We start from the raw sequence: 20,460 nt of genomic DNA, 5'->3' as shown, positions 1-20,460 counted from the left end.
TGATCCTTTATCAATTTGCAACAGCGTTCGTCACTCGCTGAGGGTGCAAGAGGGGTGGCTTTAAAGAAAGACTGAAGAGCAAGTAGAAGTATGCATGTTCCTGCGTATGGGGCTCCAGCAGACTATCGACATGCCATACCTACTGCGCCATTATCTCTTTGGTGACCGCAGTGGTAAGGCTGACTTCTTCTTTGGACAAGATGCTCCACTATTGGGACGCAGTGATTGGTCCGCTATGCGTTCAGGCATCCTGTGTAGCCTGCTCACCCGTGAATTATGCGACCACCAGGATTGTACGAGCGGACCAATCAGATTCTGCCCAGAACCCATCGCTATAAATGGTCGTCGAGGAGGCTGCAAACCAATGAAACACGCGGGCAGAAACAAGACGAGATAGGAGATGCCCTTTGCTGAGTTTTGCAGGGCTTGACCAGATGGTGCTCTATCCTGACGAAGCCACAAATGTTACAGCAGCCGGACGTTGGAGCGATTGTGCTCCGGCTTGCGAATCCTCACTACAAGTCTAGATACACATTGCAACATCCAAGAATTTTTAACAGACTTTCAAAACTACCAGTTGACCTTCTCTTACTTCTTGCAGTCTCAATCGACACGATAAACTTATCATAAGCTGGTCGCTACTAATAGATCCGCATTGTCCCTTTCTTCTTCCACGTCAAGAACTTCAAGCTGTCTGGACGCATGCCTAGATTTCCAGCATCCTGCAGCTGAAATGGCTCCTGGGGTATGCTTGTAAGTGCTTAACATGGCTATAGAGACCATTCTCGCTGCTCTCGGTATCGCAACATCTTATGCACCAAGCGCACACCCCAGCACGGATCAACTAGAGAATATCCCTTTACAGTGTCAGCCTACAGATATATAAAGGGAGAGATACTTGCACGGGCTCTGTACTTAAGCTTACGGCGTCCTTTCTTCTGCCTATTGCATCCGTAGTGTCACGTCTGTTGGCTATACCTTGCACGACCTCCTCACTCGGCTGGCAACCTTGTGAGCTCACCAATAACCAGCTTTCGATTCTGAAGAACAAGAGCGGAAGTTTCATTAGATCCGGTCTTCTGGAGGGCTGGTCACTGGCGTTGTCTCGACGATCGCCCACCCAAATTCCACGGGCCTCCCACCTTCTCAACACGACGCTGGCATTATCAAGCTTGCTAATTCCGTTCTCCCAAGCTATTCAAATTAAGATGCCATTATGCCAGCTGCATATTATGACCCGGTTAAATGGCGAAAACACCATAGTGGCAGGCTGGTACGTTGCATTTCTCTTGCATGTCAGTAAGTGAACTGCTGATTTGGAGAAGGGACCTAACAGAAATGTTCACCTGAAGAACAGACTCTGTATACCGCCCAGATTTTTTGCTACTCTTCTTGAAGCTATGTATTTTGATATCAATACAGATAGACAAGGTGCAGTGAGGGTAAGATAAAGTGCTATGACACTCTCACTCAAGCGTTCGGTCTGTGCGTTAAAGTTCAGGCAACAGTATATCTATTCAGCACACTGCGTCCTTTCCGAAGACAGTAGACTTGAATCTTTTGCAATCTCCTGGTCCAATCCAGGACATACTGTTTCTGAGCATCATCCATGGCTGCGAAGAGAAATACTGCCGAGGAGCAAGTAGCTGCCTTGCTCTGCAGGGACGCAGACCCACAAACCTGATTTGGGGGGGGGGGGGGGGGGATGCCAATCGACGCCGAATCACATTGGAAAGAAGTGGAGCAGGCGTAGTGAGCTTTCCAAGCACACCATTGCACAACGACTACTTAGTATTAGGCATAAGTAGTGTAGAGTCCTAGCTAGAGACGCTCAACAGGGGTACTTAGCTGTAATTTTTAGGTAAATTAAATTAATTACTTGGTATCTTGTGTACCTGCCCTTTACCTTAATAACTACCTAGCATCTATGCTTTATGCTTTATACCTACTACTACCTTCTAAAGGCTCTTAGAAGTAATAGTATCCTAGGCCTTCTATATAATACCCCTAAGTCTCACTCTCTTATAGCTATAATGCCTACTAGTAGAGAGGTTAAAATAGTAAGTCTTTATCTAGTCCTCTATCTTATCCTAGATAGCTTTAATTAGATCAAGATCTAGTAAGAATAGAGGCTAGTAGATAGACTTAAACCCTCTCTAACAGAACTATTTAAGGGTAGACTCTGCTCTAAAAGCTAATGCCCTATCCTGCATAAATAAGAGGTTAGGATAAAAGGTTCACCAGCTATAAATTAGAGAGTGCAGGGTAACAGCACATAGATGCTTCTAGAGATAAGAGACATTGTATTATATACAAAAATAGGGAGGATCTAATGTAATTTAGTTAATAGAGCTATCCCGCAACCTCCGGCTTATCCCGGACCCACCTACACTACGTATGCCAGCTACCAAGTATTCAGGTACCATTCTACTGACAAAGCCCACGCACTCCAACTGAGCTGCGGCGAGAACCAACGCGAGTGGATCGCCGTCGTATTCAACTGGTCGTTCGTAGCAGAACCAGTCGCAGCGGACGGCAGCGGCTTCCTCCGATCTACCACGCCATCAGCCCGTGGGTCAACGGCGCAGCGATTGAAGACCACCTCGAGAACCCCCCAGCTCCGAGCGCGGCTCCTTTTGGCTGGGCGCCATTGCAAAGCGTCGCATTCTGCCCTAAGCGATACACGCTAGAGCTCTCTCGTGGCCGCTTTATTGAACCCTTTTATCTCTCAGTCAAGAAACCCTACCCAGTTTTCCAGGCTGGGGTGAACCGCTTCTAGGCGTGCCAGCTTTCGTTTGATATGTCGCCACACCCGCCGCATGGAGAGAGGGCAAAATGGATGGGAAACAGTGTTCTGAAGCCAATTTTGGAGTACTATCGGTTTTGGGAGAGAAGGGTATTTGTGCGGGGGGCTATCGCCCGGAGGGAGGAGACGTGGGCGAAGACGCTGGATCTGCAGTGGTGGTTGAGTCCGACCAATGAAGATGCGACTACTAGATGGTAGTAAGCGCAGTAAGATAACAGCTGGCGGATTTAGATGACTTGCAAGGGAAGATGAGAAAGTACACAGCGTCGGGCCAAATTAGACGGGCGTTTATTTCGAACAAAGCCAAGGTGGATCGCGCGTCCCTTCTGATAAATTCAGAATTGCAAAGTCTACTGTTGATCGAGACAGCGGTATGCCTGTTCTGCTGCTCTAGCAGCATAATGCCTACCCCAAATCTGGAACGTTAGTCTATCAACAAGACTATTGACGCGGGCCTAGATAATCGACTAGTTTTTTGTAGCTGTCACGTTTTGCCCTGCATGCTGTCCAAACCTGTTGCCTAATTTCTTACTTTTACTGTCAACTAAATATAGCTAGCCAATTGGAACCTCTCGCTAGTCTACAAGGGGGGTGCCTAAACGGAGTAGAAATACGATTTGCCGCAGCTAGGGTCTTCTTGTAAAAGATCACTAAATGCTCAGTGCAAGCGGCTCGTATTTCTACTCCGTTCAGGCACCCCCCTTGTACGACGCAATATTGATTGTAGCTGTGAAGATCCGGGGTAGGTGCGTACTGTGCTTGCAGGCGTAAGTACCTAGGTAGTGTCAGTAGGTCTCGAAGGCAGGGGTTCGGCAGTATTTTTCGGGTAAACAAGCACTTCATTATTACAGATTATATGTAAAGCTTAGTACTATACATGTCTACCACGTGTGTTAATAACTGCCTAGTGTCAAGACACGGCTCTGCCCACCGTGCCAAGCATGCCAAAAAGGTATCAATACTCACTTGGATAGTAAGCCTTGTGGTCGGAACAGTACTTGTTGCCAACCTAGTTAGAGGTGAACGTTGCTACATGCCGGCGCCTGACACCTAGCACTAGAGTTTCACAGAACCTAGGAGCTTGCTTAGGAACTTAGGGGCCACCTAATCCCACGCCTCTCCCACCTCACTCTAGATAAATTAATTTAAGATGGTTTCAAATAAGCTAGTAAGTTGAATAACTGTGAGTTAACAAAGTGTTATATAGAATGAGGGAGAATTAGTCATACTTCCATAACTAGGGATATTTAGAAACTTCGGGAAAAATCTGCCCCACTTGCACTACACTACCTACGCCTGCAACCACAGTACATTTTGCCAGGCATTAATAAGAGAATTTGATGTGACAGAGCATTCAAGACATTGCATTCACACGCTGCCATGTCGAATCGCAAATTGATACATACAGCACCCATGTAGGCTTTCGCAACTACATTCCACACATAAAACAGAACTAGAAGCTTAATAGGCTACAGCTATTTGTACTTTCAACCAGCTAATTTACCAGCCCTTGTTGGGACGTCGCCATTTCTCCCCGGTGCCATGGCAGGTTGGAGGCGTCCTGTGAGTCTGCACTATCAATTTCACCATCAAAACACAAATAAACACCCTCCGCGTTCATCCTCTGGACAATTCAATTCAATCCACAGGCTTGGTCGGCGTTTCAGATGCTAGGCGGCATGAGCGGAAGGCCCTCTGCATCTCAAGTCCACGTGTGTGAGAGTGTACCAGTATGTCGTTAGAAAGCGGTAGGGACCGAGTGCTTTCTCGTTGTACCTCTCGGAAGGCTTTGTGTGTATCTATCCGTTCTATATTTACAGGTCAGACTCGTTTCATCTACGAACTCCAGATGTGCGTTGCGCTTAAACGAGCTTCGCGGCCGAGGAACCGCTGCTGAGAGTTGGAGCATGGTTTGCCACAGGATTCTACTTCTCGCGGCGCTGGAGAATTAGATTGTCGCTATGCGGAAAAATTAGATTGCGAGAACGAACGGAAGTAGCCACTCGCTATGTAGCCCAAACTCTTTGGTCGCCTCTGCTATTTGACCTTTCGCGCTTATTCATCCTTGCGTACCACAGCCTGAGTGTTGTAGCACTTGCAGCGACGAGAAAGCTACAGGCCGCACACACGAAATGGCTGGTCGGAAAGTCCTGGCTGCGCTCGTTGTTCTTCCAAATCCACTGCGCAATCATCTAGCCTATGCCAGCACAGGAACAGTGCAGCGCGATGGCCAGCGGTAAAGTCAGAAAGCTGGGTGTGTTACAAGTGACCCAGTTAGTTATACTGTGTCCGTGCGCGCAACAACCAGAGTTGCGCAACAACTGAATTATCACAACTACACTATACTTTAACGCGTTGTAACTTAATAACTATAGCAGCTATTAATAAAGCGCTTGCAGCAATTAATGTGCTAAAACTAGGCAAAAAACTTGTGTATTAGTATTTTGCTACTAGGTTTAGCGTTAACTGCGTAACTCTAGCTTAGAGACACAAGCACGTTTAGGACTCCTAGGAGACTAAGGACATTAACTAGCAACGTTTAATGCTATAACAGGAGATAGAGCTTATAAAGTACATAGAGTTGCTTAGTACTTGTTACTTACCACCTACTAGAGAGATAATCCAGAATTTCGCGTTGCTAGTGGCTTAAAATCTAGTTAGTAAGAGCTAGGTTACCTGCTTTATTAACAAGTACTCTATCTATCTTATCTTATGTTACTCTACTAGGATAGATTAACTATGTTATAATGCTAATTCCTATAGTAAATATACGCTCTACTTTAACCTACTACAGCACAAAATCTCTAAATACTCTATTAAGGGTTGTTGCGGTATCAATTGGGTGTCAATCGGACCGTCTACCCACGGCAGACGGCCCTAGCTTAGTTGGTCTCGGGACAGGTATATATTGCACTCTCCTAGCTAGACAGCAATATAGCGCAGTCTTTCTATTATTCCCTACAGCAGCTAGTTACGCCGCCACAGTTATAAGCCCAGAAGCCTTCAGTTAAATTGCTGCGTTTACCCGTTTATATACAGCCTGTACAACTGGCTGTCAACACAACTGGATTAATTATCAACCCGTCAAATAGAGCACGTCCTAAGAGATAGCACAATAAGTGCATATAAGCAGGACCTGCTAGTAACAAAGACGTTAGTTATACTCAGCAAGCCTGATAACTGGGAGAAGTGGTTGTTTGTGAGAAAGGACACAGCAGACAGAGACAACCTGTGGCCGTACGTCAACCCAAGTCTGTCAGTGGACGAGCTGAGGAAGCTACAAGATGAGAAGCTACAGGAGAAGCCTGTGTAGAGGTTTAAGAAAACTCAGGTATCTGAAGAAGAGCAGGACGATATTGACATTGAGGATCTGTCTGCTGAAGAGATATCAGTCTACAACACGTGGGCAAGGAGGTTTAAGCGTGAGGAGGCAAGATGGTTACAGAGAGAGAAGGCCTTAAGAAGCTTCAACTCTGAGATTGCCCGGACAATCGACGTTAAGCACCTGGATCTTATTGTCAGCTGCTCAGACCCGTACAGTCGATTGACAACGCTTAAGAAGCACCTCTGCCCATTAGTAGGTGAGCGGAATCACTAGCTACGCAGCCGCTACAGAGCTGTGTGTACGAGACCAAGGAGAGCAAATCTGGATACCTGGTTTGACGAGTGGGTAACAATCACCAGACTCCTGACGGAGGCCAAGATGCCCGAAGTGGATGGTAACTGATCTCAAGAGGACTTCATACTGTCGATCAGGGGCCTTGACGATAGCTGGGCAGCTACACAGCTGCATGAGCTAATCAGGAAGGACTAGAGAGGAGAGCAGTACACGTCAACCGCAGATCTTGTGGCTGAATTTCGGTCTTACTATCGACGCACACGTCCAATTGCATTATCTCTTGGCACGTTTGCAACGTTAGGTGTTGCACCCAGCACGGCTAGCACACCTAGCACAGACAACCTGACAGCCTTAGGTGGATCAACACGACGTACGGCATGCCTGTGTGGGAATAGCCACAGATTTAAGGACTGTCAATATGTTAACTACAGCCTACAGCAGTCTAATTGGACGCCAGATGCAGCAGTAGAGAAGAAGTTTGACGAGCTACGCCAGGCTGAGACTACTATGGCTAAGGCACTTAGACACGTAGAAGCTCGCCTTAGGAAGAACAGCAAGCAAGAAACAGAGAGTAAGAAGCAGTCTGTAATCAGCATGGATAATGGCCAGCCAGTCAGGAGCACAACCTACTGCAATGCTATGCTACAGACTACAGCTATAGCTAATCAGAGTCAGCCGCCGCTACTCACTAGGTGGATACTGGATCCAGGTTCAAACTGTCACGTAACAAACACTAGAGGATCCAATTAGACTACAACTATGAAGGGAGGACCCACAGACTACGTGTACGCTGGCGGAGTGCTAGCACAGATAGAGGAGTGGGGTGAGGTAGTACTCAACGTCAAGACGCCAACAGGAAGAAGCCAGATGAAGTTGACGTATGTGGCCTACATCCCTGGATTCTTCACAAGCGTGGTTGGATTGTCACGCAGCAGGCCTCTAGGAGTACACTTTGACTCAGGACGTGACTGCCTATACCAGGAGAAAGTGTCAAACGTTATATGTCTATTGCAGTACCAGGATAGACACTGGTTAATTAATAATAAGAAAGAGCAGGCACTGCAGCCAGCTCTATTGTTAGTGTATGCGACACGATATCCAGTACCTAGGCTGTTACAAGACGAACGGAAGCCACTGACAGTCACCCAGAAGGATGCCCATAAGCTCCTTGGCCACGTGAGTCAGAAGGCAGTAGCTCAATTGAGCAACCACGTCGACGGGATACAGGTTGAACAGCACCCTAAGGCACCCTAATGGGACACGTGTGAGACGTGCATACAGGCGAAGCTACACAGGATAGTCAGCTAACAACCACCTAGGGAGCCAGCCATCTGTCTATTCTATAGACTTGGCATTGACCTTGTTTAATTGCGTAAGAGAACAGAGTGCTGTTACAACAGAGACCTGTAGATGTTCCATGCCGTTGACCAGTACACGTCTTGGCACGAGGCGTGCTGCCTACCAGATAAGAGCTCAGTAACGCTGAGGCGTGCTGCAGAGAGACTACTGGCGAAGATTAGACGTCAGTACAATGCTGATGTGTCAGTTATAAGACTAGACAGTGACTGTGGCTATAGTGAGATGCTACAGATATTCAGAGACCTTGGTATTGTTGTAGAACCAAGAGCCGAGTACACTGAGGAACAGAACGGACTCACAGAGAGAGCCGGCAGCACGATTGTCACGAGGGGACGGGCTATCCGGATCGGCGGAGACCTGCCTATGGAGTTGACTAACGAGTGCTGCATGACAGCTGTATATCTCCTCAATCGCACGCCTACAGAAGCACTGTCCTGGAGAACTCTATATGAGGTTGTCCACGGACGTAAGCCAACAGTTGCTCACCTGACTACTATTAGATCCCGAGCATACGCGTTAAACACGAAGCTGAAGCGCAGGGAGAAGCTACAATCACGTGTGTTAATGGGACAGCTAGTAGGCTATAACTCCACAAATATCTATCGCGTGTGGATGCCGACGCTGCAGAGAGTATTGAGGACACGGGACGTGGTCTTCCTGCCGTCAGAGCACAGCATGGAGGAGGTTTACCCAGAGAGACAGAGACTACGTGAGATTGCTACTGTTCTTAACATCCCAGAAAATCTAGAGGAACCAGAGCAACTTATAGGGGAGTCACACGTCAGTGAAATCATTCCTAGTCAAGAAAACGTCAACGAGACAGAGGATGCCCATGAGGCAGAGAGCGTTGACGAAGCAGAGAGTCAGCTAATGAATGAGATGGCTGGTCATCGAGAGTCACAGAAGGAAGTGACAGAGAGTACAGAATGGCTACCGACGCCTGAGGACACACCCGAGCCGAGTTATCTGCTGGATGGCAACAGAGAGATAGTTGAGAGTAGTCAGGAGAGTGGCAGCATGCCACGAGGCTGGCAGACTCTTATGCCTGAGGCAGAGGCTCCGGATCGACGATCGAATAACGCTCCAAGGAGAGAAGAGATCAGCAGCCAGATTGACGAGGCAAACGTGCTGACGTTAAGGAGACAGAGACGCCCGCTGGGATCGTACTACACAGCATTTGCACTGGCTGTCAATCCGTCAGAATCTCAGAAACTTATGGGCGAAGCGCCACGCACAAGGCTGCACAGAGACAGGCTCCCAGCACCCCCACAACAGTGGAGAGACCTAGAGAAGCACCTGCACGGACAGGAGTTCAGAGAGGCAGCTTATGCTGAGTTTGCTAGCTGTTAAGAGAAGGGATGCTTTGCAACCACGTTAGTGACAGCAGCAGCAGCAGCCGCTGAGGCACAGATACTTCCTCTGAAGTGGGTATTTACATACAAGTTTAACGAAGATAGGTACCTCTACAAGTACAAGGCAAGACTTGTTGTTAGAGGAGACCTCTAGAACGAGTGGGGAGACACGTACGCAGCCACACTGGCAGCACGTGTATTCAGATCTCTAATAGCTATAGCTGCCGCATTTGGCCTTCAGGCGTATCACTATGACGTGCTGAACGCGTTCCTGAATGCACCACTAGAGCAGCTAGTCTACGTTCGTACACCAGAACCGTTCGTAAGACAGATAGGCGAGCTACTCAAACTTAAGAGAGCCCTATATGGCCTTAAGGACGCACCACAGCTTTAGTTTAAGCACCTAAGCAGAACGCTGGTAAACCTAGGGCTGAGACCAATCAAGGACGTGCCGTGTCTATTTACAAGTAAGCATTTAATTGTGTTCTTCTACGTGGATGATATTGTTGTTCTAGTACACCTACAGCATCTCAGCCATCACAGCCAATTTAAGAAGCAGCTGCAGGCAACGTACAACGTGCGAAGACTAGGTGCCCTAAAGTGGTTCCTAGGTGTACAGGTACTTAGAGACTGGGAAGCAGCATCTATATGGCTGGTACAGGACTCTTTTATTAACAAAGTGTCAGCCAAGTTCAACTTAGCACAGACGTCAGGGAGATACCCAGTGGTACCGTTAACTGAGAGCTACCTGCCGTTGAGCACAGAGGAGCCGAACGCCAGCCGCACACAGATATACCAGCAGCTAGTTGGCTCGCTGGCCTACATATCAACCTTTACGAGACCTGACGTGTCGCGAGCACACTCAGTCCTAGCACGTCATCTACAGAACCCTGGGCAGAAGCACGTGGCAGCTGCTAAGCACGTCTGGAGATATCTGATAGGTACAAAGTACTTAGCTATTGGAGCATGCAACAGAGCAAGGAGCAGTACCACATACATCAGCCAAATCAATAATCTGTCAACGTTCTATGGAGCATCTGATGCAGCGTTCGCTAACGATGAGGAATCTAGACAGAGCTTATATAGATACCTGTTTAAACTGTATAGTATGTGTATAGACTGGAAGGCAACACGTCAACGCTTAGTTGCCAAGTCTACTACAGAGGCAGAGCTTATGGCTCTCTCCGTGGCTGGGGGGGAGATGGAATGGTGGAACAGAGTGTTCAAACACCTTAGGTTCAATCCTGACGTGAAGCCAGTTATCTACTGTAATAATCAGCAGACAGTAGGCATAGTTACGAAGCAGGAGGACAGGCTACACACAAAGCTACGCCACGTTGACACGCATTAGATGTGGCTTAGGCAGGAGGTACAGCACAGTTGTATAGACGTTGCCTGGTGCCCTACAGCAGACATGCTAGCAGACAGCCTTACTAAGACTCTAGTACGACAGAAACACAAGAGATTTGTCTAACAGCTTAGATTAGAAGACGTTAAGCATCACCTTATAGACAGCACTTAGGAGGCTGGGATACTAGATCTAGCAGGCCTTACCGGGTGGTACTAGGTAGATAGATTCAGCCTTGTTGTTCACGGCAGCTGGGGGGGAGTGTTGCGGTATCAATTGGGTGTTAATCGGACCGTCTACCCACGGCAGACAGCCCTAGCTTAGTTGGTCTCGGGACAGGTATATATTGCACTCTCCTAGCTAGACAGCAATATAGCGCAGTCTTTCCATTGTTCCCTACAGCGGCTAGTTACGCCGCCACAAGGGTTACTACATATATAATATAGATAAGAAGGGCTTTATAATTAGTATTATAGGTAGGATAAAATATATGTTTAGTAAGCGTATGTAGATAAAGGGAGAGATTAAAGCATCTATCTAGGATAGTAACTAAGCTTAGTAGACGCTTATAGCGTGTGTGTGTAGTAATAGAACAGTACTACTACTAGGCATTATCTATAAGTTAGCTAACGCTAGCATTAAATTAGACTAGGTAGCTAAAATTAAGCTAGGAAAACACTCTGTAATAGTTACATTATCTTTCTTAGGGTGGACAAATAGGGATATAGGCCTTGCCTAGCTTAAGCAGGTGTTTAATTACTACACTAAGGAGAAAGCACAAAGAAAGTAGAGGCTTTTAATACTAGATGGCTACAGATCCTATGTAACAACAGACTTTATTAAGTACTGTAATAACTACAAGATCCTCCTAGCTGTCCTTCCCCTTTACTTAACCTAAACGCTCTAGCTACTTAATGTAGTACTGTTTAAGCCTCTATTAACAGCGTACTTAAAAGCAGTTATAACACACATCTATAAGGCTTAAAACAACACACCTATTACTAGAGCAGACTTCTTAAGCCTATTCTGGCTAGCGTAGATGTGTAGCTTTACTAAAAAGCTAATACTTAAGTCCTTTAAGGCAATAGGTATCTATCTACTTAATCCTAACATTATCCTCTACTGCTTTGTTAAAACACTAGAGAGCTTAGATTTAGATGAGTCCTTATTGTCTGTTTATAGCAATAAGGATTAGCTTAAAATAGAGACGTTGTTGTAGTGTGTGGTTAAAAACTAGAGTAAGAGTAACATTAAAAAGATAAGACAATTAATCTACTATATCTTAGTTAAAACCTTACTCCTCTAGTATAAGATAGATAGCCTTAAAAAGACTCTAAAGATGTAGAAGAAGCACAAAAAGAAGAGTAAAACCTTAGACTTACAGTAACAGCAGGAGTACTATAGTAGTGCAGTGTTCTAGTTACCTAGAAAGGTTAACAAAGCACGCTTCTGTAAGCAAGTCAGACAACATAAGGAGAAGGAGGAGAGGCTTAGAAAAGCTACTAGTAAGGAAGTAGCAGCTGCTAAGAAGCTGGTTAAGGAGAAGAAGAAGGAGGAGAGGCGTGTAGTGTAAGAGGCAGCTAAGGTAGTATATAAGAAGAAGAAGGCTAATACAGCAAATTAAAAGGCTAAATAGAAGGCTAAAAAGCAGCGTTAATAACAAGAGCTTAATACTGTAAAAGCTATACAATTACCTTAAAAGGGTAAAAAGAAAGCTTTATAAGCAACCTAGCTAAAAAAGCGTTAAAAATGTGGTCCTAGGGATAATGTTGGTGGTTGTAGTCCCCCATCGCCGTCCCCAGCTCCCCTACTCAAAACCACATCACATGGCCGCAACATCAAGTTACCAGCCAAATTTAAACAGTACATCTTTTTTATAAGTAATTAATTAGTACTACACTATAAAATTACAAAATAATAGCTGTTGTGGGTGGCTCTATAGCCTTATCTAATTTTGAGCGTTGAGGTGGTTTTCGGTTGTTGCGCGACTCCGGTTGTTGCGCGCACGGACACGGTAGGTGATGCAGCTGGGAAATCCCTAGAGACATTAAGACACAGACAACCATAGCGCTGTGCGTACGCATCAGCTGGCAGCAGGCCTGCAGTAAGCCAGCCTGCACCACCAACCAGTGACGCTATAGTGATGTGCCATCCGCGCGCATTGAAATGGTCTGCTAATTAGGAAATTGTAATCGCAACAAAGAAACCAACCTAAGGTGGGACAGTCAGGAGTTGCGCGTGTATCGACTGATAACCAAGACCGTTCACAATTGTGGGCATAAAGGACGTTCACAAGCCTTAGGGGGCAACGTCTGCAATGTATGCAATGTATGCAATATAGTGCAGTAACATCCGTAGGCTGCAGCACGCATCCAAAGTCACTTTGCAAGTAGCATGTTCCTTGTTATAACCACCACCCTGTTCCGCTAAGCGATCAATGGCAAATTTATTCTCGCTGGTGCTGAGCCGCTCAGCACGAGCAGGATAGTCTGGCAAGAGAACCAGAGCAGAAAGGCGGATAGCAAGGTGATGATGCCCTCGATGACGAACAGCCAGCGGAAACCTTCTAGTCCGCCAGCGCCGTTGATGTGGCCGACACCCCAGGTGATAGCGCCTCAAAACGCGGCAGCCAGATTGCAGAATGCGATGACGGGGGCGATGCGGACAGCGCGCGTGATCCGGCGATATCATATCGTGATGAAGTATACGATGCCTCGCAAACCGTCAGCCATCATCGTGGCCAGACTCAAAGTATTCCAGACGCACCAGGAAAGAACCTGCCTCAAAGACTCCAATCAGAGACCTCAACGCGATGATCGTGGCCGGATTCTCGACTCCCGCAAAGTCTGTCGTCAGCGCTCCCCGGGCGAAGAGCAGGATGCCCAGTCACACAGACAGACGAATGTAATGTTCCAAAACCCAGTTGCTAGGGATTTCGAAGACGGCATAAGCTACCAAGAACAACGAGACCGTCAATGCGTAACCACTCGGCGTAAGACCAGTGCTCATGAGCACGTGATGACCTGTCTCGGCGTTGAGCACGCGAGCGTTGCCAATGTTGCCTGACGACGATGAGCCATTTCGATGCGCATGGGGGGGCTACATAAAAGCACCACACGCCTCGATCAAGAAAGTTCAAAAGGTGGACCCAACAACACAGTGGCAAGACACGCAGGTGGAGACGTCGATTGCGCTTTTCGTTCGCTTGTGCATCGTAGACATCAACCTCTGTATGCTCCTGTAGTGTGTTTTTCTGCTGTTTAAGCTCTACATCCTTGAGATTTTCGCTCTTGACGGGCTTGCTCGTCGTAACGGCAGCAGCTTGCACAACTGGTTTGATTGCGGTGCTGAAGGCGAATGACCATAAAATCCCAAGGAAGATCCGCAGTCGAAACTCGACAGACTGCACGAGGACGGCCAGTCCATTTTCACAAACTCGTTGGGAAGTCGGGTATATCAATACAGTAGTAATACTGATAGTGATGAAAACAGATTACTAGATAAAAAGAAAGAATTAAGAAAGAATGTAGTATGAACAGATGACAGTAGTAATAGTAACAAACACATTTTACCAAGAATAAAAGAGAGGGAAAGAATACTGTACAAAGAGAACAAGTAGTAACAGAAACAAAGACATTTTTCTAAAGAGAAAAGAGAGAAAGTAATATAACGTACCCCACGGGCAAGCCGCTCAACGGGCGAGCCGCTCACTTTTGCCAAGCCCCCACCAAACTTCTCCTCCTACACCAATGTCTTCTCAACAACACCATTTAGACGCGTCAAAGGAAGCTTAGATACAGCTTGCGCTCCAGGCTCTTAAACAAGACGCGAATCTCTCTCAGTAACGCGCTGCAGCTATCTACAGGGTCCCTTAAAAGACACTAAGCAACTGACACACAGGACAACCTTTACGCGCAGATTCTATAGCTAACTTATAAAAGCTAGACAACAATAAGAAGGAGGTAATTATTAAGCATGTTCTTAAGCTAGATGCGTAAGGATTTTCCTCTTAGCTCTCAGATGTAGCTACTATAGCTAATTCTTTGCGCGCTAAGCGTAATCTAGGCCCTATTGGCGTAAACTGGCCTAGTACGTTTGTTAAGCGACACCTAGAGCTTAAAGTCAAGTTTAATTGCAAGTACGACTACAAGAGAGCCCTCTGTAAGGATTCTGAGGTTCTACAGGGCTGGTTTGGCCTAGTAGCTAACATTAAAGCTAAGTATGGCATCTAGGATGAAGACACATACAACTTCAACAAGACAGGCTTCATAATAGGCCAGATCTCCCTAGGAGCAGTTGTTACAGCTTCAGAACAACGGGGTCGGCTAAAGGCTATCTAGCCAGGCAACTGAGAGTGGGCTACAGCTATAGTGAGCATTAATGCCAAAGGATAGGCTATTCTGGCCTTCCTTATCTTTAAAGCCTACCACCACCTCTCTGCCTGGTACAAAGAAGAGGATCTGCCTCACAACTGGGTTATTGGAGTCTCTAATAACGGCTGGACTACTAACAAGCTTGGTCTTAACTGGTTAAAGCACTTTAACAGGCATACAAAGGAGCGTACTATTAGCACCTACTATTTGCTTATTATTAATAGTTATAAGAGCCACAACTCTCTTAAATTCTAGCAATACTGCAAGGATAACAAGATTATTACTCTCTGTTTGCCTTCTTACTTATTGCACCTTATATAGCCCCTTAATATAGGTTGTTTTGCTGCTTTAAAGAAGGCGTATAGGCGCTAAGCTAAAATACTTATATATAACTAGATTAACTATATTATAAAGACAGAGTTCCTGCCATGCTTTATACGCGCCTATAATGCTGCAATTACTTCTAAGAACATCTAGAGAGGGTTCTAAGGTGCTGGATTAGTCCTATTTGACCTAGACCAGGTTATAATGGCCCTTGATGTGAAGTTGCGCACTCTATTACTACTACTACCTGTTAACAACAAGCTCTAGCAGTCGCAAACCCTAAGCAACACCCTTAAACTTAGGTTGCAATCAACGCTTATAAAGACAAGGATTTAGAGGTATATAGATAGTTTGCCTACCTCTATAGTTAAGGCGTTTAAGAAGGTAGTAAAAGGGGCAGCAATAATTGCGCATAAGCTAGTGTTGGCACAACAGGAGATTACTTAGCTTTAAGCTGCTAATAAGGCAGCTATACAACAAAAATCATATAAAAGAAAGCAAGTTTAGGCAGAAGGGACCCTAACAGTTAAGGATGGCCTGCAATTAATAACTCTGAAGGAGTTTAGGGCGCGTAGTGATGGGAAGAAGGTAAAGAAGCAGGTGCGCGCTAAAGGAGGTAAGCCCTCCCAAAGACGCTGTGGACAGTGCAATTAGACAGGACACAACGCGCAAACGTGTTAGAAAGAGGTAGAAGTAGTTTCTAAATAGTATTACAGGCCATACTGCACTTTATAGCACTAAACTAGGTTGTTTTGGGCTATAATAGGGTGGAGTTTGGTAGGGGCTTAGTAAAAGTAAGCGGCTCGCCTGTTAAGCGGCTCGCCTGTAGGGTACGTTATAGTATAAAAAATAGTAAAATAAAGAGCTAGTATAATAGAAGTATTAGGAAAGAGAATAGAGTACTATACAGTAAAGAGAAAACAGTAGTAAGAGTAGTATTGTTAAAGAAGATACATTTCTAAATAGAAAAGAGAGAAAAGAGAGAAAGTAATATATAGTATAAAGAATAGTAAGATAAAAGAGCTAGTATAATAGAAGTATTAGGAAAGAGAATAGAGTACTATACAGTAAAGAGAAAACAGTAGTAAGAGTAGTATTGTTAAAGAAGATACATTTCTAAATAGAAAAGAGAGAAAAGAGAGAAAGTAATATATAGTATAAAGAATAGTAAGATAAAAGAGCTAGTATAATAGAAGTATTAGGAAAGAGAATAGAGCACTATACAGTAAAGAGAAAACAGCAGTAAGAGTAGTATTAGCAAAAAAGATAATTTTCTAAATAGAAAAGAGAGAAAGAAAGAAAGTAATATATAGTATAAAGAATAGTAAAACAAAAGAGCTAGTATAATAGAAGTATTAGGAAAGAGAATAGAGTACTATACAGTAAAGAGAAAACAGTAGTAAGAGTAGTATTATTAAAGAAGAACATTTTTAAAGAGAAAAGAGAGAAAGAGAGAAAGTAAAAATAGTATAAAGAATAGTAAAATAAAAGAGATAGTATAATAGAAGTATTAGAAAAGACAATAGAGTACTACACAGTAAAGAGAAAACAGCAGTAAGAGTAGTATTAGCAAAAAAGATAATTTCCTAAATAGAAAAGAGAGAAAAGAGAGAAAGTAATATATAGTATTGTTATGGACTAGCCTTAGAGTGGGATGTAATAAGGGTTAATATAGTATTGTATCTCTTAAGGAGGTAACACGTTGCGTGTCCTTCTAATATGTCTATAGGGCACGTAACCGCCCTGTCTTACTTAAGGCTTAGACAAGGTCTAAGCCTATAACATACCTCCTTTCCCTATCTCTCCCTAGCTAAATGTATTTTATAGGGTCTTTTTCTGCATTTTTTATAGATTAGAGGGACGCTAGTAGCAGGTAAACCTTAGAGCTAGTTGTAGTTGCGTAAGGGCCCGCCTCTTAGTAGGTTAGCTGCTAGTCTAGTCTGTAGTTTACCTGGGGTAGTCCCTACACGCACCTAGGTTGTTTTTATTTTATTTAGTGCACCTGCCTAAGTTAGACACTATACTACTCTACACTTCTACCTAACCTACCTGTAATATACCTACCTAACTTTTTATATATACCTTTATCCTACCTACTATATCTGTTATTACCTCTAGTTATAGTTATTAGGCTACTAGTTAGGGAGCTAGTAATCCCCCTAGAGGGGGTAGTTGTAGTCTACTATAGTCCCTCCCCTCTGCCTATAACATACCTATAGTATATCTTATCTATAGTTTCTAATCTAGTTATAGGGCCTAACTATATATATAGAAAGCTTACTACTATTGTATAGGCAACTACAAAGTTAAGGGCAACTTAGACAATAAGGACCTAGTCCCTGTCTCTACCAGCGCTGTCCTATGCCGCCTCTGCTACCTCCTTACTATTCTTACTAGCTAGTCTTATAAGTGCCTATATCTGTTATAGGTCTACTTACTTACTAATTTCTTCTACAGCTAACTATGTTCTAGGTGCTAGTAAGACCTATTATACCTACACTAAGCGTAAGCATATATACATTTATAACAATAACCTCTTTACTATAAACACTAAGCTCTACTATACCTAGCGCAGTTTTAAGCAGTATATTAACGTACGTGTTTCTGTTCTAGCCCCTTATCTCTAACTAATAGTAGCTAAGGCGTTAGTACGCGCTGGTAACGCCTATGTTAAGATACCTAGCACCTAGGGTGTAAACAGTAACAAAGCTAACTAGAAGCATTAGCCTGTTTTCTACTATAAGTTACCCCCTTATTACTACTATAGGTTGTCCTTTCTAACGTAATATTTTTATTAGGTACCTACTATAAGCACTAGCAGGTATATAAGGCTGCGCTTAACCTGGCCCTAGCTAACCCTACGCTAGCAAAGTAGTTAACCTCTACTTACGCTGCCTATTCCCCCACTAAGCCTAGTACCTAGGTTGCTCTGCCTACTACGCTGTTGTCTAGGTGTTATAGCAGTAACTAACTAGACACCTACCTCTAACAGTTTGTAGCTACTGTAGGGTTAGCCTTCTAGTTCTAGACTAAGCGCATAAACTGTATAGAGGCAGTCTAGGCCTATACTACTATAAGAATTTTTTATCTATATTAGGTGCGCAGCTAACTAGATCTAAAGGACGCTATTAACTAAGTTAAGCACCTGCTTACTACGCTCTGCTGCTGCCTAGAGTACGCCCTAGCATCCCACTTATCCTACTGCTGCTGCTCTAACTCCTCTAACAAGCGCTGCTTATCTGTCCGCCAGCTCTGCTTACCACCCTACTGCTGCTGCTCTCCCTCCCCTGTAGAGTTGCCTACGCCCCTGTACTAGCGCTGCTCTCCCTTTCTTATAAGGTCCCCTATACCCCCTTGCTATTACTATGTCCCCTCCCTTATAGAGTTACGCGCGCCTACCTACTATTACTACTTACCTTCCCCTATAGAGCCGCGCATGCCTAACTACAACTTTAAGAAAATGTTATAGTTAATATGTAGCAGCACTATTAAGGTAGATATAGAGGGTGGTAATAACAACTATAAGGTTAACTGCCACTACTGCAACGCGCAGAACTAGGCCCTAGACACAGCTACTGCTGCCTGTTGTTCCCTATCTATAAACAACAACATCTTTTTTAAGTCTTAAGGCTTACTGCTAGTTACTAGGTAGTGTGTAAGTAAGGTAACAGTGTGCTATTACTGTAAGGTCCCTAAGCTCTTCTGCGCTAGGCCTTATGCCCTATATAGTAACTCCTAATAGAACCCTATAAGGGTTATTATAAATAATAAAAGTTTTACCTTCTCTATATCTACTACTTATATACTGTATGTATTACTATAAAGGCCTTCTAGGCCTTTATGTCTTATAACGCTTCTAGTAGTTTCTACGTTAGCTTTGTATATCCCTTCTATTTAACTAGAACCTGTAACTTATTCTACCTACAAGCCCTTTTCTCTTTTAGGATAGACTCTACCTCCTATTTAGCTAGGGTTAGGTTGTCCTCCTCTAGGACAACTAGTAGGCCTAGTCTACTTTCCTGCAGGCGCTGTGTTAGTAACAGGTTAGAAGCTATACGTTCTAGTAGGTCTATATACACTATCTTATAGAGGTTACCTAGTAAATCTAGGGTAACTATTAGAGGGGTAGGAACTATAACTACTGTGTACTAGGCTTGTAACCAGTCTAGCTTCTAGCTTAGCCTGTTAGTTTTTACGTTATAGAGGGAAAACTACACCTTATCTCCTATATAGTACTACTCTACAGGCCTACAGCTATAGTCTGTTGCGTTCTAGGTGTGTTGTTACACCTATGCTATAGCTGCCTAGGTAAGCTCTGTACCTTACTAGAGGTAGTCTAGGAAATAGACTACCTGTCCCTGTAGTGTGTTCTAGCTAACAGTTAGTAGTACTATTGTCTGTAGGAGGTCTACATTATAACTATAGAGGAGCAGGTTAGAACTAACCCTAGTAACTAAAGAGTTGCAATTATTAAGTGCTAGTTAGCAGGCTAGAAGATAGTTAGGCTAGTTATCCTGTTTAAAGTTAACTATAACCTGTAGGACTGCCTACACCTCTTAGTTAGCACACTCTGTCCCTCTGTCTGTCTGCAGGTAGTAGGCTGTAGAGAGTAGCTAGTCTACCCCTATAAGGCTACACAGCGTTAACGTACTCTACGGGTGAGCGGATCAAACGGGTGAGCGGATCAAACGGGTGAGCGGATCACTCTGCTAAGACCACACCAAACCTCCACCTTACCACGCAATGCCTCAACAACAACATTAATCTACGCCCTTAAGAGAAGCTGCGATACAGCTTGCGCTCTAGGCAATTAAATAAGACGTAACGCTTACTGTATAACGCGCTGCAGCTATATATAACGCGCCTTACAGCACACTACACGCTTAATACACAGGACAACCTGCACAAGCTGATTGTACGCCAGTTTAACAGATTATAGACCAGACTAAGGAGGACGTGATTACTAAGTATATCCTTAAGCTAGATACACAAGGATTTGCCCCTTAGCTGGCTACTGTAGCTAATATAGCTAATTCTTTGCGTGCTAAGCGTAATATAGGCTATGTTAGCATAAACTAGCCTAACACGTTTATTAGGCGCCGCCCTAACCTTAAAGTAAGGTTTAATTGCAAGTATAACTATAAGAGAGCCCTCTGTAAGGATCTAGAGATTATTAGGGGCTAGTTTAGGCTTATAGTAAATGTTAAAGCTAAGTATAGTATCTAGAACAATAACACGTACAACTTTAATAAGACAGGCTTTGTAATAGGCTAGATATT

At 44.4% G+C, this 20,460-nt stretch overlaps 1 protein-coding gene across 1 annotated transcript, besides 35 other annotated features; it reads left to right on the top strand.

Annotated features, from left to right (window-relative positions):
- Nucleotides 1-1,687: 1,687 nt before the first annotated feature.
- Nucleotides 1,688-1,705: a tandem repeat.
- Nucleotides 1,706-1,785: 80 nt separating this feature from the next.
- Nucleotides 1,786-2,259: a mobile genetic element.
- A 39-nt stretch (nt 2,260-2,298) lies between these two features.
- Nucleotides 2,299-2,414: a dispersed repeat.
- A 386-nt stretch (nt 2,415-2,800) lies between these two features.
- On the top strand, nt 2,801-3,004 carry EKO05_0009394 (uncharacterized protein; the record flags this gene model as incomplete). The annotated part of the gene is made up of 1 exon (XM_059637532.1): nt 2,801-3,004. One exon carries the CDS (start codon nt 2,801-2,803, stop codon nt 3,002-3,004), a length of 204 nt encoding a protein of 67 aa, XP_059493515.1.
- Nucleotides 3,005-3,722: 718 nt separating this feature from the next.
- Nucleotides 3,723-3,844: a dispersed repeat.
- Nucleotides 3,845-5,087: 1,243 nt separating this feature from the next.
- Nucleotides 5,088-5,132: a mobile genetic element.
- Nucleotides 5,101-5,631: a mobile genetic element.
- Nucleotides 5,625-5,628: a direct repeat.
- Nucleotides 5,629-5,790: a long terminal repeat.
- Nucleotides 5,629-10,905: a mobile genetic element.
- Nucleotides 5,637-9,074: a dispersed repeat.
- Nucleotides 7,941-8,368: a mobile genetic element.
- Nucleotides 7,971-8,461: a mobile genetic element.
- Nucleotides 8,058-8,440: a mobile genetic element.
- Nucleotides 9,075-10,906: a mobile genetic element.
- Nucleotides 9,166-9,184: a tandem repeat.
- Nucleotides 9,333-9,520: a mobile genetic element.
- Nucleotides 9,336-9,520: a mobile genetic element.
- Nucleotides 9,531-10,414: a mobile genetic element.
- Nucleotides 9,627-10,318: a mobile genetic element.
- Nucleotides 9,714-10,345: a mobile genetic element.
- Nucleotides 9,930-10,477: a mobile genetic element.
- Nucleotides 10,742-10,905: a long terminal repeat.
- Nucleotides 10,906-10,909: a direct repeat.
- Nucleotides 10,907-12,501: a mobile genetic element.
- A 1,650-nt stretch (nt 12,502-14,151) lies between these two features.
- Nucleotides 14,152-16,058: a mobile genetic element.
- Nucleotides 14,519-14,712: a mobile genetic element.
- Nucleotides 14,891-15,093: a mobile genetic element.
- Nucleotides 14,891-15,108: a mobile genetic element.
- A 406-nt stretch (nt 16,059-16,464) lies between the features above and the next one.
- Nucleotides 16,465-16,518: a tandem repeat.
- A 269-nt stretch (nt 16,519-16,787) lies between these two features.
- Nucleotides 16,788-16,791: a direct repeat.
- Nucleotides 16,790-19,825: a mobile genetic element.
- Nucleotides 16,792-16,965: a long terminal repeat.
- Nucleotides 16,792-20,460: part of a mobile genetic element that runs on past the window's edge.
- Nucleotides 19,824-19,868: a dispersed repeat.
- Nucleotides 19,853-20,460: part of a mobile genetic element that runs on past the window's edge.

Source organism: Ascochyta rabiei, chromosome 16 (assembly GCF_004011695.2).
Source record: "Ascochyta rabiei chromosome 16, complete sequence".
Taxonomy (NCBI): domain Eukaryota; kingdom Fungi; phylum Ascomycota; class Dothideomycetes; order Pleosporales; family Didymellaceae; genus Ascochyta; species Ascochyta rabiei.
Note: the sequence above shows the minus strand (reverse complement) of the source record. Positions and strands in the feature narration are given on the sequence as shown.